General features: G+C 59.3%; 1 protein-coding gene across 7 annotated transcripts; it reads left to right on the forward strand.

Moving 5' to 3' along the window:
* Nucleotides 1-1,388: 1,388 nt before the first annotated feature.
* SCARF2 (scavenger receptor class F member 2) lies at nt 1,389-14,432 on the forward strand. 7 transcript variants are annotated; one of them, XM_072350649.1, is made up of 12 exons: nt 1,621-1,694; nt 4,895-4,953; nt 5,457-5,499; nt 5,972-6,073; nt 6,239-6,758; nt 6,834-7,052; nt 7,501-7,629; nt 9,212-9,315; nt 9,381-9,498; nt 10,888-11,009; nt 12,040-12,192; nt 12,573-14,432. In XM_072350649.1, the coding sequence occupies exons 5-12, from the start codon at nt 6,277-6,279 to the stop codon at nt 13,754-13,756; spliced, it is 2,511 nt and encodes an 836-aa protein (XP_072206750.1). In that variant the 5' UTR covers nt 1,621-1,694; nt 4,895-4,953; nt 5,457-5,499; nt 5,972-6,073; nt 6,239-6,276; the 3' UTR covers nt 13,757-14,432. The 7 variants fall into 7 exon arrangements, with proteins under 7 accessions (XP_072206748.1, XP_072206752.1, XP_072206750.1 ...); XM_072350647.1 differs by lacking the exon at nt 5,457-5,499 and having other exon boundaries at nt 1,389-1,694; XM_072350651.1 differs by lacking the exon at nt 4,895-4,953 and having other exon boundaries at nt 1,594-1,694.
* Nucleotides 14,433-17,963: the final 3,531 nt, after the last annotated feature.

Raw genomic sequence — 17,963 nt, forward strand, 5'->3', positions numbered from 1 at the left:
GAGGAGAGCACCTGGCAGGGCAGCTCCAGCCTGGAGCCTGAAAAAGGAACTGCAGAGAGTTGGAATAGAGAGCTCTGAGATGGGCTCGTGGAGCACCAGCACTGCTCCTCTCAAAGGCAGAAGCCTCAGTGGGACCAGAGGGAGAATAACAACAGCAGTGGTGGCTGGTGTCCATGGGGTGTGCATCCCCTCCAGCTCTGGGGGTGGGTGCCAGAGCAGCCCTGCTTTGGAGGTAGCCTGGGGGTCCTTGTGCCTCTTGGGGAACGCAGGGTTCACGACAGATAGATGGCTGGACCTATCCTGCCTGCAGGACAGGGCTAGAGATCTGCTAGAGATGGGATGTGTCAGAGGGAGTGAGGTGAGACACTCAGTGATTCGAAATCTGAGGTCAGGAAAGACGAGTAGGTGGGTGACAGCTGTAACAGCCAGGGAGCTGGGAGGTGATTTCTGCACAGGCAGATGGGGCAGGAGGGAGCTGAGTGCAGCTTGGGAATGGTGTCCCCATCCATGTCATTTTAGGGCAGTGACATCGGTCCCCAATGGCTGCCCCCCCAGCCTCTCCCTCTGCACCCGTGGTTGCTCACATCACGATTTGCCCGCATAGGGACGGGGTGAAGGCGGCTCCCAGCTATGGCTCTGCCTCACGAGCCCCCATCAGTGACCTGGTGACAACACAGCTCCGTGGGGAAGTGGCCTTAGTACGGTCCTGGTTGCACTGTGCTGTGGCATCGCTGCTCCCTGGACCAGAATGTGATAAATCCACGGGTCGGCGGTGAGCAGCTGCTCATCCATTCTTCATTCGCGGTGTTGACGGGACACGCCCCGGCTCTTTGCCGTCAGATGCTGTCGGAGCATCCTCTCCTGGAGGCGTGCGGTGCTCAGAGGCGGCAATGAGGGAGATGGACCGAACCATTCCTATTAAAACCATGGAGCCGAGAGCCTGGGATAGCCGAGCGTGCACGGAGCGGCGATGCTCTGTAGTATTCGAGGGACGCTGGGTGTTTGTGTAACCACGTGGCAGATGCCCGGCGTGTCCCCCCGTCCACGCGAGGGATTTGGGACTGCTAGAGGCGCTCGATGTGCCGTCCCTGTTCCTAACTGTGTTTCTATGGGGGGGTTACGAGTGGCTGCCGCTGCAGGCACCGCTTGGCTCCTATGGGGCTGCGGGCACCGGGGGGGCTGCCGGACCCGGGCACAGCCACCGTCGGGGCTATTGGGACTCCGGATCTACACCCGCACCGGGGCTACGCAGCCCGCACCCCGGGGCCGTCGGGGCCGGGGTCGGTCGCGGGGAGGAGGCGGCGGCGGCCCCCGGAGCCTGGCCCGCCGTCAGGGGAACCAATGCGGAATTTCCTGGCTGCCGGCGGGGCCCCTCCCGCCGCCGCCGAGAGGGGCGCGGGGGAGGCGGCGGCGGCGGCGGCGCGGAGCTCGCACTGCAGTTTCCGTCCTCCGAGAGCGGCCGTCGGGGCTGGGCAGGGCAGGGCGGCACCGGGCACCGCGCAGCGGAGCCGAGCCCCGTATGGGATGGGCCGGGCCGGGCAGGGCCCCGCCGTGCCGACGGCCATGGCGGCCCTGGGGCTGCGGCCGCCGCGCCCAAACGGAGCCGCGGTGCTGCTGCTGCTGCTGGCGGTGCTGAGCTGCGGAGTCGCGCAGGAGCTGAGCCCACGGGGCAGGAACGTCTGCAGAGCTGCAGGGTAGGAGCGAGGGGAGGGGAGGGCAGGTGGGGCCGGGCGGGCGGCCGGGAGGGGGGGAGGGTGCGGGCCTGGGAGAGAGCGGTGCGGGGCGGTGGGGAGGGGGCGATGGGCCCCATCGTGGGGAGGGGAGCCGGAGCAGGGTGTCCCGGGTCCGGATTTTGGTGTCCCGGGTCCGGCTTTTGGTGTCCCCGGTCTGGAGCTGGGTGTCCCGGGTCCGAATCTCGGAGTCCCGGATCTGGATTTTGGTATCCCGGGTCCGAATCTCGGTGTCCGGGCGCCGGTCCTACAGGGAGAAGCCGGTTCTGAGCGTTCCGGGTGTGGTCCCGCAGTGGGATGCGGGATGCTGCGGGTGTACCCTGCTGGAGCGGCTCCCGGAGCGCTCGGGGCGGCCGCGTTGGCAGCACCGGAACAGTATTTGGCGTTGGCTTCGGAGCAAAGGTGCTGGTGCTGTCCCCAGGGTCGCCTCCCCCTGCCTACGCCCCCCCCCCCCTCCACAATTGGGGCTTAGTGGTCCCAAAGCCGCCTCATCCCAGCGAGGAGACCCCTATATGGGGGGGATGATGAGGGGATGGGGGGAAGGGAGGGGGGGGCGGCGGCCATAAATGCACCTTTTTACATCTCGCCCGTGAGGTCAGACAAGTCCACAAGGAAAACATGTGCTGCGCGTTGGAGAGGCCGCATAATGGCTCCATTCAGCCCGGCCGCGGGGCGCTGGTGCCCCCTCCTCAAATTACAGTTTCCGAAGGAGGCTTTGCCAGAGCAGCGCGGCCTCAGTACTCGGCGGAGGGGGGTGGGGGGGGGATGCACTGGGTCTCCACATCCCCCTGTAGGACTGGTGCCCAGCAAAGCTGTCACTTGGGGTGGCAGTGGGGCTGCAAGCGGTGACCCTTGGGGCCAGCACCTGGAATCTGTGTCCATACAGTTCTATGGATTATATAGGGTAGGAGAAAGGCGTGTACTTTGGAGCTGTTGGGTTTGGTATGTGTGGTAAATGTGACTGCTCCTCTTGACTTAGAAGCTCTTTTATCTCCGTGCCCCCCTTCTGTTGGAGAAGCAGGGGTGCAGGGTGATGAGTGCGAGCGCTGTGTGTGTGGGAATTGCTTTCTCCCTGGCCACCATAACTTTCCTTTGGCCATTCTTTTCCTGTATGAAGAATTCCCTTCTTGCCACGCAAGGCACCAAGTGATGGGTGGTGTGGAGAAAGAAGGGGCTCAGTGCCAGGGTGATGCTGCTCCCCACTTTGGGCAGTGGTGTGTGAGCACTGGGATGGGCACGCAGCTGGAGCAGGTGGCAGCAGTGCTCTGGGCTGTTGTGTTTTCACCTCCATCTATTTGTGCAGCTCCTAAACCCTCAGCAGGACGCAGGATGTTGGGATGCTCAGTGGGATGCAGGTGATGCTCAGTGCGATGTGAGCTGCTCAGTGGGATGCAGACACACCCCAGGAGCAGAGACAGCTCTGGTTTTGCCCCATCCTTTTCCTCTGCGTGAGTGAAATCTCCGTCAGTTTGGCAAAGTGATTCTTTTCCTCCTTTCTCAAGGGGAAAAGGCAGGAAAACAGAAAGGGAAGGGATGTGATGTGAGGGAAGCAGCAGGTCCGTGGGCAACCTGCAGGATGCTCTGGGGCTCAGCCCCGGTCCCAGCTGTGCTGTGGGGTGCAGGGAGGTGGCTTAAGCTTTGAAATCTGAGCGTGTTGGTTTGCTGTCAGAGCAGCTGATAAGGGAGGGGAGGCTGAGCGGGGAGGTGTCGGACACAGCCCGGTGGAGGCTATTAGCTGTCTACCAGGAGATAGCTTGAATCCCAGCGCTGTGTGTGGGCTGCCCCGTGGACCCACTTATGATACCTCAGTCACAGTGCAAAGCCATTGGGCACTGTGGTCCCTCCTTGTGCAGGATGACTCCTTCCCACCCACCTCCAGGGGGATGAGACCCCACGGGCACAACTTGTGCTTGTTGGACGACACCATCACGGCACATTTTAACCCATCGTGGATCCATTTCAACCCATGGAGCCCAGTGGATTTCACTCTGAGTCCTCCTGTCCCCCACGGAGAGGTTTTGATTGGTGCCCCATTGCCTCTCCTTGTGTGTTTCACCCCCCTTTCAGAGCACAGATCCTGCTCCAGCCCCGGGCGCAATCGCAGCGCTGTGTAATCTCAGTGACGGACGGAATGGATGGAGCTATTTTGGTCTCCAGCTGCAAGGCATTTTTTCCAGGCCCTGAATCATTTTTGTGGTTCCTTTCTGCCTCCCGTCCAATTTTTCAACATCTTCCACGAGAGGCAGCCGTGGCTTCTCCCATGTTGGTGCTGCCCCATTCAGCCCAGCCCGCGTCCCACCAGGGGCTGCTCCTATCCCCCCCCTCCTCCCCCTTAGCCCACAGCAGCTCCTTCTGGCAGCCAGACGTGGTCCTGTGACTGCTCTGCGTTTCACGAGTGCTTCCTCGCTGTCTCCTCCTCCTCCTCTTCTGCATTTGTTACATATAAAGGGAAAGGGAAAAAAAAAAAGAAAAGCATGCATTCCAGGCTCTGCCACTGCTCCAGCCCATGTCAAGTTTTCCTCGACTGCAGCGTGCCTTTGGATTGCTCCAGAGCCTCCGGGATCGTTCCCATGCATTGGATTATAGCTCCAGAGTGGGGGCAAAGCTACACAAATTGAGGGATGTCATGGATTTGGGCTGAGAAGAGGACGTTCCCTCCTCTGCGTGGCCATGGGGTGTCCCTGTGCCCCTCTCCTGGGGGCTGCAGTGGTCGAGATGGGATGGGGTGAGATGCCACCATCCTACCTTGGGATGCCATCCTCATGCTGCCACAGTGCCGGGCACCAAACCCGTCTGTAGGTTCCCATAAGCGCTCCTTGCTTTGCCCAGGCTTTCCTCCCTCCTGCCTGTTATTTTCCAACGCCTCGGTTAAGGATACGCTCATTTTAGTCTATCCTTTAAATCACATCTGATGGCAAAAGAATCCTAGCCATTTTCTGCACATGGGGCACACGGATGTTGGGTATGGTTGCCCCATGCCCAGCACTGCTGCTGTTTGCCTCCTTGTTCTCTGCTGAGCCCCGGGCTGAGCTGAGTGCCCCACACCAAGTGTCTGCATGGCAGGATTGGTTCTTGATACCATCCCAGCATCGCTGGCAGGTTCCCAGAAAGGACAGCAGCTTTCTGGATATCCCAACCATTTGTGGACTTATTTTTTCCTGCAGCTCCTCGGTGCTCGTGTGCTGCCCAGGATGGAGGCAACAAGGAAGCGAGTGTCTGATAGGTAAGCAGCAATGCTGAGGTCATGAGACGGCCCTGGAGCTGTGTAATGCACCCCAGCTCGCCTTGGGGTGCAGCCCTTGGACACGAGAGGCAGTGTGGTGAGCTCTGCGTGCTGCCACAGCGCTGGAGGGCTGTGGCAGAGGATGAAGGGACAGCCACCTGCCACCGCAGAAAGGGACCGGTGCCACCGTGCCCACAGAAAGCCAGGGCAGCCCCTGCTGTGCCACCATGCAGGATTCAGGGACCCTGTGTGTCCTTCCACTTTGGGGTGGCTGTGGTGCCCAGGGAGCCGGTGGGCTGCAGACCCCATAACCAACTAACTCACCCTGCATGCGCCCTCGTAACCACTTGCTGCATGCAGCTGGTGCAGGAAGGGAGAAGGATGCACAGCGGGGGAGGATGGTCCCGAAGCAAACCATCCCCATTTCCTCTCCCCACTTTCCCCCCAGGCTGCTCTAACCGTTAGACTCACTGCCTCTAACCTGTTCCATCTGTCTATTTTAGGGTTTTCTATAGTCCCCATCACCGTAGGTCTAACAACAGCCAGGTAAGGCGCTCGGTACGGGTGCTCTGTTCCCCCTCTCCTGCTGGCCAAGGGGACTTTGTGGGGCCACGGGGCCAGCACTATACCATGCCCCAGTGCTCACTCCCCTTTGGCACAGGGGGACTTGTGGGCTGGGGGGTGCTGGGGCAGCTCCTCCATAGGGAGGCTAGGAGGAGGGGGGCTGTGCTAGTGGCTGCCTGCGTCCCATGTCCCAAATCTCGCCTGCAGCACAGGGATGGGTGAGCAGGGTGGTAGGGGGCTGGGGCAGGGATGGAGCTGGGGACGGTGGCAGGAGGATGGTGGCATCTCCGTTGTGATCTCCGTGCTGTATCACACTTCACTGACCCCTATGTTGCCACCGTGCACCCCATGCCCTGCTCTGGGGATTGGGTACCAGGATGGGACGATCCTGGTGGCACTCAGTGGGGACCATTCAGCCATGTCCTCATGCTCTGTTGTCGGTCCATCTGTCCAGCTGTCTGCGAAGGGAACTTCACCTGCAAGGAGAACGAGGTGTGTGTGAGACCCGGCGAGTGCCGCTGCCGCCACGGCTACTTCGGTGCCAACTGCGACACCAGTGAGTACCACTGGCACTGCTGGGGCACCCCAGGGTGGGACACCTCACACGGGCAGCCTGTCCCCTAAGCACACTGGGAGCAGTGGGGATGAAAGGAGGGTGGAGAAAGGAGTGCTGCTTGCATGAGGTCACCCATGGCTGACTGCAGCGCTGTTCCACCTACAGAATGTCCCCGTCAGTTCTGGGGTCCCGACTGCAAGGAGATGTGCAGCTGCCACCCCAATGGGCAGTGTGAAGATGTGACGGGTCAGTGCACCTGCAACCCCAACCGCTGGGGCCCCAAGTGTGAGAACATCTGCCTCTGCAAGCACGGCAAATGTGACCAGAAGACGGGCAAGTGCACCTGTGAGCCCAACTGGTGGGGCCCCCAGTGCTCCAGCTCCTGCTACTGCAGCCACAATTCCCAGTGTGATCAGCAGACGGGCAACTGCCTGTGCCAGCCAGGCTGGTGGGGCCGTGGCTGCAACAACCAATGCTCCTGCAACAACTCGCCCTGCGAGCAGTTCACCGGGCGCTGCCAGTGCCGTGAGCGCACCTTTGGGCCCCGCTGTGACCGCTACTGCCAGTGCTACAAGGGGAAGTGCAACCAGGTGGATGGAACCTGCACCTGTGAGCCGGGCTACCGTGGCAAGTACTGCCGTGAGCCGTGCCCAGCTGGCTTCTATGGGCAAGGCTGCAGGAGGAGGTGAGTGCTGGGGCACGAGGAGGGAGGTGGGAGCTGCGGGAGTGCCATGTGCCATGTGTCTCTTTGTTGTTGCAGGTGTGGGCAGTGCAAGAGCCTGCAGCCCTGCACCGTGGCGGATGGGCGCTGCCTGACATGTGAGGCAGGTTGGAATGGAACTAAGTGTGATCAGCCCTGCTCGGCTGGATTCTATGGGGAGGGCTGTGAGAAGCTCTGCCCCCCCTGCAAGGATGGCCATACCTGCAACCACATCAATGGCAAGTGCTCACACTGCAACCCTGGCTGGATTGGAGACCGGTGAGTGCTGGACGGCCCAGCTGGTGCACACAGCAGTGCTACGTCCCTGCATGGGGTCTGAGGGTGGGCGTGCAGCTGGGGCTGGGGAGAGGGCAGCAGAAATGGGCTGAGCCTGCTGGCATGGCCATGAGGCCATAGGGAGCCTCCAGGACCCCAAGTGCCACAGCGTTGGCACATGGGGCCATGGGATGCCTGTGTGCACAATGCCACGGTGCCCCTATCTTCTCAGTGACCCAAACACACAGCAGGGCTCAACTCTGAAACTTTCCTGGAGCCACCTGTGGTTGGGTCTGAGGCTCTGCAGCACCTGAACGGGGCTGGCAACACCCAGCCCCATCTCCCTGCATGGAACAGATGGGAAACAGAATGGGGTGACCAGGATGGGCACAGTAGGGGCACCATTAGAAGACCCCTCCCCGGTGCTCCAGCTGCCCTCACCTCTCCCCAGGTGTGAAACCAAGTGCCGCAATGGGACGTATGGGGAGAACTGTGCCTTCGTCTGCAGCGACTGCATCAGTGGGGAGTGCCACTTCGAGACGGGACGCTGCCTGTGCCGCGCCGGCTCCCACGGCACATAGTAAGCAAACAGCTGTGGGGACCCCGGGTGCTCATCACTGCTTGGCATCGCCTCCATCCCTGTCTGTCCCTGCCCCTGGTTGGGGTGGGATCCAAGCGAACCTAAGGCAGCAGCAGCCGATCCCCCTGAGCTCAGCAGGGCCCTCATAGAGCAGAGCCACCCTGCGCCTCTCCCTGAGCTGCCGGATGGGTGTCTTGACAAAAGGATTTTGTCGTTAGGAAATGGCCATTTGGTGAAAACAAAAGACTTTGACAAAACTCTTTTTTTATGATTATTATTATTTCTTTTTTTTTCCCCCCCCCCGAGTTCAGGGTGGAATTTCTAGCTGAAAACAGAGAAAACCACATCCTAGAATAGCACATAGCCTCACGGGTATGGCATCTGCGTGGTGCTCCTTCTCCCAGCAGCAGCTCTCACTGGGGGTTGCTCACCCCAGGAGAAGCCCGAAGCCCCCCAGCCCCTTCCCATTCCCTTGGCTGTGCCCATCTCCAGCCAGCAGGCCTTATCCCAATGCATGCTCGTCCTCTTTGCTTCCTCCCAACGTGAAATAGAAGTGGCTGGAAGCACTGGAGGGAAGGCTGCTGAAATGTGTGTAGTGGGCACAAAACCCTTTCTTGCTCCACATCATTCCCATGGTGTCTCCCGAAATCTGTGTGTCTGGGGTAGAAATACGGGTCCAGCTGATGGGGGTAGTTTGGACTGTCTGGGAGATATCCCTGCTCCCATCCCTGCATCCCGCTGCACAGCAGCTGCTTGTGGGGGCTCAGGGCACGTGGCTCAGCCACGGCGGTGCTTTGAAAACCAGAGAGCGTGAAATGTGGCTGAGCCAAGGGAGCAGCTGCTGCCCCAGGGGAGAGGGGCTGAGACTGGGGCCACGGTGCTACCAGCTGGGAGCAGCTGGCGTTGGGCTCAGGGCCATCAGCCCCAGTACATCCATCCCAGTGCCCATGCTGTTAGAAGTGGAGTCCTGCATAGCGTCATCCCAAACTGTTGCTGCCCCCAGAACTCTGGGGACAGGATGCTTGGTGTCAGGGCACCCAGAGCCTGGGCTGCTTTGGGCGGTGCCTGACTTATTGCCCACCTTCCAGCCCTGGTGTGTGCCCTTCTCTGTGGTGCTGAGCTGGGGGGCTGTGCCCTGGCAAGGAGGGCACCTCAGCCATAGTTGTTCTTCCTTCTTAGATACAGTTTGCTGGGAGGTTTCCAAGCTCCTGGGCTGCAGTGGAAGGGCTCCATCCTGGCTGTGCATGGGGCATGTGACCACATCACATCAGCACTGCTGAGCTGAGACCTGGTGCAAATGCTCAGCACTGCTGGGTTGGCACAGTGTGTGGCTGATGGGTTAATGACCCATTGTCATCACAGTGCTACAAGCCTCATTGCAAAGCCTTGTGCAGCACACGGGGGTGGAGGAGGGCTCTCAGAGACAGCAAACATGGGGCCAAGCAGGAAGGTGGCACGGTCATCCCATGGGGATGCTGTCAGTGCAGTCCAATGCTGTGCCACCTGCTTTTAGAGGGAGTTTGGGAAGGGAGAGCAGGGAGCATCACTGGGATGCATCACCCCACCCTCACCCTCTCCCCAGCTGTAACCTCACCTGCCCGCCCGGCCACTATGGAGCCAACTGCGCTCAAGCCTGCAGCTGCCACGACGGTGCCTGCGACCCGCTGACGGGCGCCTGCCATATGGGTGAGTTGTAGGGTTGGGGTGCTGGGATGCCTTTGGCTGGTATCTGAGCATGCTGTGTCTTGCAGAAGCCAACCAACGGATGGGGGTGATTGGGGCTGGAGCTCTGCTGGCGCTGCTGCTCATCCTCCTGCTGTCACTGCTCTGCTGCTGTTGTGTCTGCCGCAAGAAGGATGAAGGGCACGGGTGAGTGGATGCTGGCAGGGAAAGGGGAGGACAGAAGGGAAATGCATGCAGGGTGGTTTCCCATCCTTCTGAGAATGGGGAAAAGAAAACACGGGGTGGGAGCAGGAGGACCCCACACTGCAGGAATGCCCCCTGGCTTTGTGTTCCTGTTGTTGGCTATAGCCTCACCGGGACCCAATGGGTCCCCAGGGATGGAGCCTACAAAGGGAAACCTAAAGTTGTGTCTGGGATCCCCAAAATGGCATGGGGCTGAAGGCAGGAGTGTGCACAGCAGCTCCCACAGTGGGGCTGGGCTGTAGGGTCTGCAGGACAAAGTGAGCCCCTCCAGTCCCTGTTGTGGGGATAGGAGTAGGGATAGGGATGGGGTTTGGGATAGGGATAGGGATGGGAATGGGGATTGGGATGGGGACTGGGATAGGGATAGGGATGGGGACTGAGATAGGGATAGGGATAGGGATAGGGATGGGGATGGGGATAGGGATAGGGATGGGGATTGGGATAGGAATGGGGGTGGGGATGGCTGCTTATTGGGGAGAAAGGGGCCAGGGGAGCTCCACCAGCTGCACAAAAGCCATCCCTCGTGCTGCCGGCCGCTGTGCAGGAATTTTCCGGAAGCCTCTGCTTGCAGCCGTGCCAACTCCACTCCAGCCCAGCACATCTGGTTTGGAGAGCCTGTGGGCTGCATGTCATTATGCTGCAGATAAAAGGAGCCACTTCCCAAACTCAATGCTGCTCAGAGAAGACTTGCATGGGAAATGGCTCCAAAGAGTTTCCTCTCCCCGGGCACTATGGGGTGCCCAGACCCCAAACTGCCATCTCAGTGTCCTGTTCCAAAGCATCCCTGGTACCAGGAAGGGCTGTGGCACAGGGGGGCTGCAGTGGCCGTGGGTGCACACGAGTTGAGTGGCATTGCTGCACTCTTTTTTGCTGCAAGAGAGCCTCTTGCTGCTGTGGCTGTGGATAATTGCCTGAACGCTCATCCCCGAGAGGCTTCAAAACCAGAGAGCAAATAAAGAGAAGCCACGTGTTTGTTTGGGGTTGGGATATTTTTCTTTTTAGTTTTTTTTTTTCTGAAGTTAATCATATGATTCAAAGGCCTGGCTGGGAGCTGTGGGTGTTTTGGGCATGGTCTGGCTCTGCCACAAGGCAAGCTGGAGTGTGGGGCTGATAACAACCCTGACCCCTACCCTGAGCCATCCTGGGTTTCAACTGGGGCAAAACCAATGGGGAATACACTCTTGTGGCATCTCTCTGTCCTGCCTCTTCTTCAAACCCTTCTTCACGTGCAGCATCCCTGAGCCCCCAGCTCAATGCATGGCCCCATGATCAGTGGTCCCACTGTGACCATTGCCCTGCCCTATCTGATGGGGACGTTGCATTTCCTTGCAGAGCAAATCAAGACCCGGTGGCAGCCAAGAAGCCTCCAAGACGCTTGTGTGGGCGCTTCAGCCGCATCAGCATGAAGCTGCCCCGCATCCCCCTGCGCCGCCAGAAGATGCCCAAAGTCGTAGGTGAGGCACCGAGGAGCAGAGCAGGGCCAACGTGTGCGAACTGCTGTGCTTCTACCGGCCCCAAACCCATGCAGAGTGCACCAGGGCCAGGGAAACATCCCCACTGCAACCCAAACAGGGGCCATGTTTGTGGAAGGGGCCAGGCAGGGCTCAGGGAGGAGGACAGAGGGGGCTGTGTGCGCGGGGCTCAATGGGGCTGTGTGCGCGTTTCCTGCAGCCGCCCCGCAGCAGCTGGCTCCCACCCAGCAGTGCTGTGTAAACACAGAGGGGAGGGAGGGGATGGCCCCAGCTCCAGGGCTCTGTGCGTTACAACCTGCTCTGGGGTTGGGGCTATGCAGTGAGGCCACCCAGGACCCTGGGACAAAGGGGTCTGTGCCAGCAGGCAACAAGAGACCCAGGCAGGCGACTGCTCCGACCACTCGGGGCTGGCCTTGGAGCAATAACATCCATCCATCACCATCTGGCAGCACAGGGACCTGCAGCCCTTCTTTGCCAGGGGCCAGGCAGGAGCCCCAGCACATCTCGAGCTGCTGCTGGTGCTCCTCTTCCTCCAGCCATCCCCTTGGTCTCATCCAAGTCCTGGAGATGCTGCGTGGCCACGAGTCCCAGCACCCCATCACGCCTTCTCGCAGGAAGCAGAGCGCTTCATCTGCTTCCAACGGTCTGCTTCTAATTTTCTCTTTTTGGGTTTTACAACAAGGAAAGTCATGCTGGACTGGCTGCCTCCCCCACTCTGGGCCTTTTGCTCCTTAAATATCTCCACTGCTTTTGCTCTGGCTCTGGAGTTTCTCTCAGCTTTTGCATCCTCCCCCATCCCTTATATATCAGGGTTCCCTCACCTTGCTGGGCCATTCCTCTCTCAGGTTTATTCCCTCTCACACAGTCATCTCCATGATCCCTTATCTCCTGCACAGTGCTGTGTGGGGGGGAGCGTGGCTGCTTGCAACCACAGCTCATCCCAGGGGGGTGAAGCAGGGCTGGGACCCGGCAGGGCAGGCACTGGCTGACGGCCACTTTCCTGTGCTGGCAGTAGCTCACCACGACCTGGAGAACACATTGAACTGCAGCTTCATCGAGCCACCCTCGGTGGTGGAGCAGCCCTCTCCATCCTGGTCATCCCGTGGCTCCTTCTCCTCCTTTGACACCACGGACGAAGGGCCGGTGTACTGCGTGCCGCATGAAGGTGAGACTCCAGCATGGTGCTTCCCTGGGTGCTGCATGCAAGGATGAGGGCTGGAGCTGGTCCTGTAATGGGGAGGTGGGGGTCCTGTGGCATAGAGGGACCTGGAGGCATGCAGAGACAGGGCAATGGGGAGCCCAGTTTTGCCCCTACCCCACCACATGTATGGGGTTTTTTTGCCACAAGGGCGGCAAGGCAGTGGCACAGGGCCCAGAGAAGCCCTATAACTAAAGATGCTCAAGGCCAGGCTGAATGAGGCTTTGGGAACCTGGAGGCAGGTGTGCAACCCATAGGATCGAGTTGGACTGGGTGGCGTTTTAAGGCTCCCTTCCAACCCAAACCATTCAAAGCCTTCATGACACATCCATGCTCTCTTCCCGCAGAGAGCGTGGGTGACGGCAGGGACAGGGCACCATCCTCCAGCCCTGGTGAGAAGCTCATGGCCCCAGCCAGTGGGGAGGAGGCAGCCGAGTACAGCTTCCTGAAGGAGACGGGCTCTGTCAAGGCTTTCCATGCTGACAGCAGCGAAACACCCCTGCTAAAGTCCTCAGACAGCGAGCGCTCGTCCTGCGGATCGGGCTCAGCCAGTGCTGCGCTCTATGCCAAGGTTGCCCGCCTCTCCAAGCAGTCCAAGGAGGAGGAGGACACAGCACTGTCCCCAGAGAGAACCAAGCCCCGTCCTCCTGACCCATCCACCAAGCCCAAGGTGTCCTGGATCCACAGCCGCTACAACTCCAGCCAGTCCAACTCGCTGCCCAGCCGCTCCCCGGAGCCAGCAGCTGCCCGGTCCAGCAGTCCTGAGCATGGCCAAGGCTTGGCCAAGAGGAAGAGGAGCCCCAGCGAGACGTCGGCTGGTGTGCACAGCAAAGCGGAGGAGAAGGGCAGTGGTGGCACGCGTGGCAAGGAGAGACCACAGAAGCACCCTAAGGAGCCTGGTGTCCCCGAGGGCAAAGCCAACCTTGCCGCGGAGCCCCAGTCACCTTCAAAACCCAAGCAGAGGAGCAAGGCCAGCTCGGAGCAGATGGAGAACATCAACGGGGCGGTGCAGAACGCCTTCAAAAAGATGGGTGGCTTCCATGCGGAGCGGCGGGCCGGGGAGGCCCCACGCAGCCCCAGTGCCGGCAAGCCACGCTCCGAGGCCCTCCATCCCCACCTGGCCTCCGAGGCAGCCACGCTGCTGGCGGCCCAGCTGAAGGAAAAGACTCAGAGCCTCAACAAGGCGGAGGGCAGCGCCCGGCCCAATGGGGTGGGGGCCCAGAGGGAGAAGCCCACCCCACCCCAGAAAGCCAAGCGCTCGGCGGCCACCGGCAGCCAGAAGGCCAGCAAACCCCTGCTGCCCACCTCACCCAACCTGCAGAAACTGATCCCCGCCACGGCCGAGCCGGCGGCTGGGGGTGAACCCAGGAGGGTGGAGAAACAAACCACAGTCAGCAGCCAGGACCCAGCCCCTCCGGGCGAGCAGGTGGCCAAGAAGACACCCATCAAAAAGCCCCCCAGGAAGAAGAGCCGAGAAGCCACCCTGGAGCCACCCAAGGCAGCCACGGTGCCTACGCAGACGGTGCAGTAATGGGGAGCTGGGCACCTGGGAAGGACTTGTGGTGCCTGGACTGGAAGAGCCCCCCAACTTCCTCATTCCACATCTCTCCCCTCATCCCCTTTCTCCCGTCAGCCCATCTCCTCCACCGCCCCTGGGCCTGGTACCCCCCTGGTGCTGTGCTCCCCACGCAGGGATGCAGGAGCTGGGGGCCCCCCCTTTTTTTGTAGCAGTATTATCGATCGCATAAGCAGTGCTTGTTGTACTAGACGTACCCATGTTATATTCTGCAGTAACGGAGCCGCTCGCTTCCCACGCCCCACTCCACTCCACCAGGTCCCTATTGCAGCACGGGAGCAAAAGGGAGATGACACATGGTGCCACCGCCATGGACATCCCCGTGTCCTCACCCAGACCTCCCTGCACTGCCACGTCCGCTTCTCCCCTCTCAGAGGTGCAGCCCCCAGTGCTGCCTCACCGCTCCTGGCGTGGGGTCGAGCTGGTTTCGACCAATGCCCCTGGCCCCAGGGCTACCCGTGCCAGGAGTGGCAGCAGGAAAGCACTATTTAAGGTCTGGGCTGCACAGCGCTTGGGGAGGCTGTTGTGGCTTCAGGGGGGATCTGGCCAGTGGAGTTGGGTAGATGGGTTTGGTACGACAGAGCCTGGCATCTCTGCAGAGCGCTTTTCTAATAAAAGTGTATTTCTTCCATACCCGGGTGCTGTCTCTCCGTGCCCCAGGATGCCCACGGAGCATCACTTGGCCTCACTCGGGCACTTGGGATGCAGGTTCCTGAGTGGGACACAGTGATACAGGAATGGAGGCCAGGGGGTGCCCCATAAAAATAACGCTACTCAGCATTTAGGTTAGATATTAGGAAAGAGTTCTTCTCCAAAAAAGCAGTGATGCAGTGGCTCAGGATACCCCGGGAGTCACCATCCCTGGAGGTGTTCAGAGCCATGGAGGTGTGACACTGCAGTACCTTACACAGTCAGTGGGCCCGGTGGGTTGGGGTTGGACTTGGAGATCTTAGAGATCTTTTCCAACCTCAATGATTCTATGATTCCATTCCCAGTTAGACCACCAGGTGTTGTTTTACGCTGATTTTTCTGCATGATGGGACTCTGAGTCCCAGGCATCCCGCTGGGGTTTGCAGGCTTTCCCCCCACCGCTGCATGTTGGTTACCTCTAACAGTGAGCACCATGCGATGCACGGCGCTGCAAGCACTTTGCTTTATGCTTTCCAGCCTCTGTTGATTTGTGAACCCCTAAACAATTTCCCCTGCAGCTGTGAGCCCCACTGGAAAGTTCACGCTTAGCATAAATAAACTTGCTTTCCCTTCTCCTCTTGAGGCCTTTGACCTCAAGGCAAAACCAGCTGAATCCCATCACAAGAGGAAGTTGTAACACGGAACAATAACATGGAATGAGGGAATACGAAAGCAAGCAGGTCTTTCCCCACTTCCCCTCCATCCCCCATGGGGATGGTGCCCATTGTAACACAGTGGCAGCTCCAGCAGTCACCAACCCCGCAGTGGGTACTGAGCACAAGGTGGTCCCAACCCCCCACCAACACTGTGCCATTGGTGTTTTTTCCTCATTTCATCCCCATTTCCAAAAAGCAAAAGAGGAGTTGTTGGGTTGGAAAACAGCTCATTTGTTTTGGCTTGGCCCGGAGAACGGCGATAAAAGCGAACCCGATTGCCAGCTATTCATTTCCTATTTCGGGCCCTACCAAAAATAAACTCGAAAGAAGGCAAATTCAAATGAGAATGAAAGATGCATGAGGCAGCGAGCTGCTAGGGTTGGATAAGGAAGCACTCGTTGGGAGGGGAGCAGCGGTGCTGGCAGTGTTTGATGCTGGGGGGGATTGCGAGGGGCTCGGGCACAGCAAACAGCACATGGACCGTGCACAGCACCTCCAGTGATTGTGGGCATCAGTTATGGGGAGCAGGAGCCTTTTCTGAGCAGGTCTGAGAGCCTGAGCTTTTGTTGTAGCTCTGTTCAGTATAATTTAGGAAAGCATGAGTGCATTTGCATCTAAGCACTCCAGCAAACCCACTTTGACAGAAGATGGACAGAGACGTCCCACCAGCACTACCTGATTTATCCCCATGCCTGCACTGGCCTGGATATGGGGGAGTGCTCGTGCTTGTTTAGTCTGTATGGAAGCACAAATCACGGTGCTGTGTCATCGCTCTGCCAGGGTCTGGATTTCATTAGGAGCCACATGATCAGTGCAGGCTGCTGCAGCTGGCTGCACTCCCTCTGTGCTGCACAGGACATGGGGGTGATGGCCGAGGCGCAGCGCTCAGCATCCTGCCCACAGGTGACCCCAGAAGAGCCTTTACATTCATTGCATCCCCTGTGCCCATTGCAGCCCCCGCATCCTTTGCACCCCTTGTATCCTTTGTATCTTTTTTGCTCCTTGCAACCCACTGCATCCTTCTGAAGCTCTGCAGCCCACTGCACCCTTTGCATCCTTTCCACCCCTTGAAGCCCTTGCAACATTTGCAACCCACTGCATCTTTTGCATCCCTTGCACCACCCCCTTCAGTTCTTTGCACCCCACTGCATCTTTTGCATCCTTTGTGCCCACTGCAGCCCTTGAATCCTAAGCGTCACTTGCAGCCTGCCGTAGCCCTTGTATCCTTTGAGTGCCTTGCAGCTGGTGCCCCTGTGATGCTTCCATCTTCCACTCCTTGCTTACACCCAGGCTGTCCATAGGGTGGTATGAACATGTTCCCCAACATCACCCAGCCCTGCTGACAAATCTGCTCTGTGGGCAGCGCAGACATAAGGGGTTGCAGGGCCAGAAAACCCCCTCCAACCACCAAAGCACAACCAGCTCCTCCGTAGAGACCCTGTGTTCTCCATGGGAGCCCCTAAATCCAGACCTTAGTTTAGCTACAGCTCAGGCTGAAATTCCCCTTCAGCTCCTGAGGCCATAGCAGGGGAACACATTTACTGCACAGCGCTCTCGTTAAGTTTGGATAAACCCAGCATACCCAAGGAGGTGGCTGTGAGGCTCCGTGGTCCCCCTCACTCAGGGGATGAGCATGCAGGGGGCTGAGGTTGGATATAAGGCTACAGAGGTACCAAGGGTGGTGACCACACACTCAGCACACCAGCTGGCAGAGTGCAGGATGGGGATAGAGGAAAAGATGGACAAATCCCCCCACGCTCCCCAGATCCACAGCCCAACCCAAAGCTGGGATCTGGGCTGTAGGCACAATGCACTTTGGCTCTTGGTCTGAGCCCTGGCCCTACCATGCCCCCAGGCTCTGCATCACGTCCCCTCATCTTCTACCAAGAAGGCTTTGGGCTTGTTTATGCTGCAGTGCATCGCTCTCTTTTGGCACAACTGGCTGCCCAGTGGAAACCCACAGCAGCTCCTGGCTCCAATATGGTGACTCAGAGCTGTGGTGACACAGCCACTGCCCCATGGGGGACACCGGGTTCTGGCAGCCATCTCCTATGGATGGATTTGTGCTTGGCTTTCTCTGGAGGATTGTTCCTAATTGCAATGTGCTCTGTTTGCAGAAAGGAGCTATTGCAATGCACGCATGTGCACACTCTGCTCTCTCTGCCCAGTCTGTTTGAATCAGGATCTCAGCATTTCTGAGCGGGCAAACACGACCTCCAGGGGAAGGCAAGAACCAGGCTCCCTTCCTCAGCTGTTCTGGGTGCAGTGGGCACCTGTGACCGCATCACCCTGGGAAATCATAAGCTTCCTGCAGGGCTATTCCTGCTCTGAAGCCTCTATGTCCAGCCTCCAGGCTCTGCAAAGAGATGATGATGCGGTATGAGACGAACCCCTGAGCCCCCAAATCCAGCCCCAGGCAGGACAATCCACATGCTGATTGTGGCACTGCTACTGATGCCATCTCCCTGCTGCCACCCCAGCAAGAGCCCACACTGCCTCAGGTCATCGACATACCCCTGTCCCCATCCCCACAGCACTCAGGCAGCTCCAACCCCCAGCTCTGGATCACTGCCTTTCCCCAGTGCTGCCCCGATCACCTCCCAGCCCAGCACAAAGGCAGTGCTGGCCCTACGCACCCCAAGCCCGCTGCCTCATGGCGCACACACCAGCTCAAATATCCTTGCTGGTTCCCACAAGCAACTCAGCCTTTCCAGAGCTCAGCCCGCGAGCCGGGAGGAGGCAGCACCCTGAGCCTGCCAGACTAATGAGAAGCGCATGGGACCCACATCTGGTAGCGATTGAGCGGGGAGCAGCGT

Source organism: Excalfactoria chinensis, chromosome 16 (genome assembly GCF_039878825.1).
Source record: "Excalfactoria chinensis isolate bCotChi1 chromosome 16, bCotChi1.hap2, whole genome shotgun sequence".
In the NCBI taxonomy this organism is placed as follows: Eukaryota; Metazoa; Chordata; class Aves; order Galliformes; family Phasianidae; genus Excalfactoria; species Excalfactoria chinensis.

Coding starts and splice junctions, on each gene's coding strand:
- SCARF2 (XM_072350645.1), top strand. CDS start 4,686: ATGTTGGGTATGGTTGCCCCATGCCCAGCACTGCTGCTGTTTGCCTCC. Junction 9,316..9,380: donor GACGGGCGCCTGCCATATGG/GTGAGTTGTAGG, acceptor TGTGTCTTGCAG/AAGCCAACCAACGGATGGGG. Junction 12,193..12,572: donor GTACTGCGTGCCGCATGAAG/GTGAGACTCCAG, acceptor CTCTTCCCGCAG/AGAGCGTGGGTGACGGCAGG.